Source organism: Drosophila obscura, unplaced genomic scaffold (genome assembly GCF_018151105.1).
Source record: "Drosophila obscura isolate BZ-5 IFL unplaced genomic scaffold, ASM1815110v1 contig_150, whole genome shotgun sequence".
In the NCBI taxonomy this organism is placed as follows: Eukaryota; Metazoa; Arthropoda; class Insecta; order Diptera; family Drosophilidae; genus Drosophila; species Drosophila obscura.
The window spans coordinates 7562993-7565129 of record NW_024542736.1 but is presented as its reverse complement, the minus strand read 5'-3'; the positions used below and the strand labels follow the sequence as shown (position 1 = coordinate 7565129).

General features: G+C 44.4%; 1 protein-coding gene across 1 annotated transcript; it reads left to right on the top strand.

The window, feature by feature from the left end:
- Nucleotides 1-201: 201 nt before the first annotated feature.
- Nucleotides 202-1629, top strand: LOC111066955 (odorant receptor 67a). The gene is made up of 4 exons (XM_022355923.2): nt 202-1061; nt 1115-1316; nt 1364-1519; nt 1576-1629. The coding sequence occupies exons 1-4, from the start codon at nt 202-204 to the stop codon at nt 1627-1629; spliced, it is 1272 nt and encodes a 423-aa protein (XP_022211615.2).
- The last annotated feature ends 508 nt before the right edge of the window (nt 1630-2137 follow it).

Sequence of the window (2137 nt, the reverse complement as noted above, 5' to 3'; positions counted from 1 at the left end):
CAAAAACCCACATAAGTGGATTAACCGCAACAATTTTGCCCATATGAAAGCAAAATACTGCAGGTAATAATTTATTTTAGTCTTACGCCTACACATGTTTCGGCACTGCAATGGATTTTTGTAGGGGAAAACTTGCGGTTTCTGCATGTCAATCCAGACTATAAAAGACAAGGCAGCACTGGGCAGTCATCAATCGCAGAGATGTCGGTGAAGTTTCTGAAGGAAAAGATTTTTAGTAGACGGGCTAAAAGCGCCGTGAAGCCTAAGAATGCGTACACCGTCATTGAGGACTTTATGAAACTGCCGGTTTACTTCTACCATACAATTGGCCTAAACCCGTACGAGCTGACGGGCAGCAACAAGAAGCCCGGCATTGGATTTAATCTCCTTTTTCTGCTGCACATGATCAATGCGAATTATGTGCTCTTCCTGGAGATCTCCTTTGTCTATGTGTCGTTCAGGAACAACGAGAACTTTATCGAGTCCTGCATGGTGATGAGTTACATTGGGTTTGTGATTGTGGGTGACCTGAAGATCGGCGCTGTGCTCCTGCAGAAGCAAAAGCTGAGCAATCTGGTGCGCCAAATGGAGTCCGTGTTTCCGGCACCAAGGCAGAAGGAGCAGGAGCAGTATGACGTCAAGCGCTACTTGCGTCGCTGCCTCCGCTACACCAAGGGATTCGGCGGACTCTACATGACACTCGTCATCACGTACAATTTGTTTGCCATCTGCCAGTACTCCATACAGAAATGGATTCTGCATTCGCCGCACGCCAAGCAGTCGGTGCCCTATGTGCCGCTGACTCCCTGGGAATGGCGCGACAACTGGAGGTTCTACCCCACGTATCTGTCCCAGTCGATGGCTGGATATACGGCCACCTGCGGCCACATTTCCGCCGATCTCATGATCTTCGCCGTGGCCATACAGGTCATCATGCACTTTGACCATCTGGCCAAGTCCCTGACCGAGTTTACGGTGCGAGCACAAACCGAGGAGGATGGCGCTGACCAGGATCTGAAGGAGTTGCAGAAACTGATTGCCTATCACAACAAGATTCTCGGGTGGGTTTCCAGATTCGAAGTATAAGAGACTCCCACCATTCCCTCCCCCTTAGACTCACCGACGTTATGAACGAGGTATTCGGCTTCGCGCTATTATTGAATTTTCTGGCCTCGTCGACGCTCGTCTGCTTTGTGGGATTCCAGATTTCCATCGGCATCAGTCCCGAGATGCTGGCCAAACTGATTCTGATCTTGATCTCAGCCAATTCGGAAATCTATCTTATCTGCAATTTCAGCCAGATGCTGATCGATGCGGTAGGTTATATTTTTTTTTTGGGACTTTCCTACCTTTTATTTTGCAGAGTGGCAGCATTTGCTATGCAGTCTATGATATGAACTGGGCGGATGCCGATCCGAGATTCCGTAAGATGCTCGTCGTTCTGGCTCTGCGTGCCCAAAAGCCTGTCTGTCTCAAGGCCACCGTCTTTTTGGATATCTCCATTGAGACCATGAGCATCGTAAGTTGAATTCAACCCCTCCGATTTCGTGTGATAATTATTTCTTTGCTTGTCAGTTTTTGCGGATGTCGTACAAGTTCTTTTGTGCCATTCGTACGATGTATCAGTAACTTAAATGGGCAAATATATCGAATAAAAAATATGGCAATTATCAGCGTTTAAGAGCCATTTGGTAGAAATTGTTGCACAGTACCCGCACAGTATCGCAATGTTTTTGTAGAGCCATTAAAATAAAAACTTTTTCTTAGCCCCCAGAAGTTCTGGTCCAGCACCACTGAAAACAATTGATAAACATTAAATCAGTTTTATTAAGTGTGCTAGTTTTCTTTGTCTATGGAACTTTGTGTTGGAAAATCTCGGAGCATCGTTGCAAAAACCACAGCGCTAATATGTTTTTATTGCTATTCTATAAAATACCTTTGAAAAATCTTGCTAAAAGGCGTATACTTGTTACTTCATTTACACATTAAAACTGTTCAAAAATGGTACTGAAAGCTTTGCTGTAATACGACTTGTTGTGTCGTTAATGAGTTAAAATGTTGTGTAATTAATTATTATAATTGTTTTAAAGGATATGACTCAAGGATTTATATATGCTGAGGATAAGTATGCCAATTA

Coding starts and splice junctions, on each gene's coding strand:
- LOC111066955 (XM_022355923.2), top strand. CDS start 202: ATGTCGGTGAAGTTTCTGAAGGAAAAGATTTTTAGTAGACGGGCTAAA. Junction 1,062..1,114: donor TATCACAACAAGATTCTCGG/GTGGGTTTCCAG, acceptor CCTCCCCCTTAG/ACTCACCGACGTTATGAACG. Junction 1,317..1,363: donor GCCAGATGCTGATCGATGCG/GTAGGTTATATT, acceptor TTTATTTTGCAG/AGTGGCAGCATTTGCTATGC.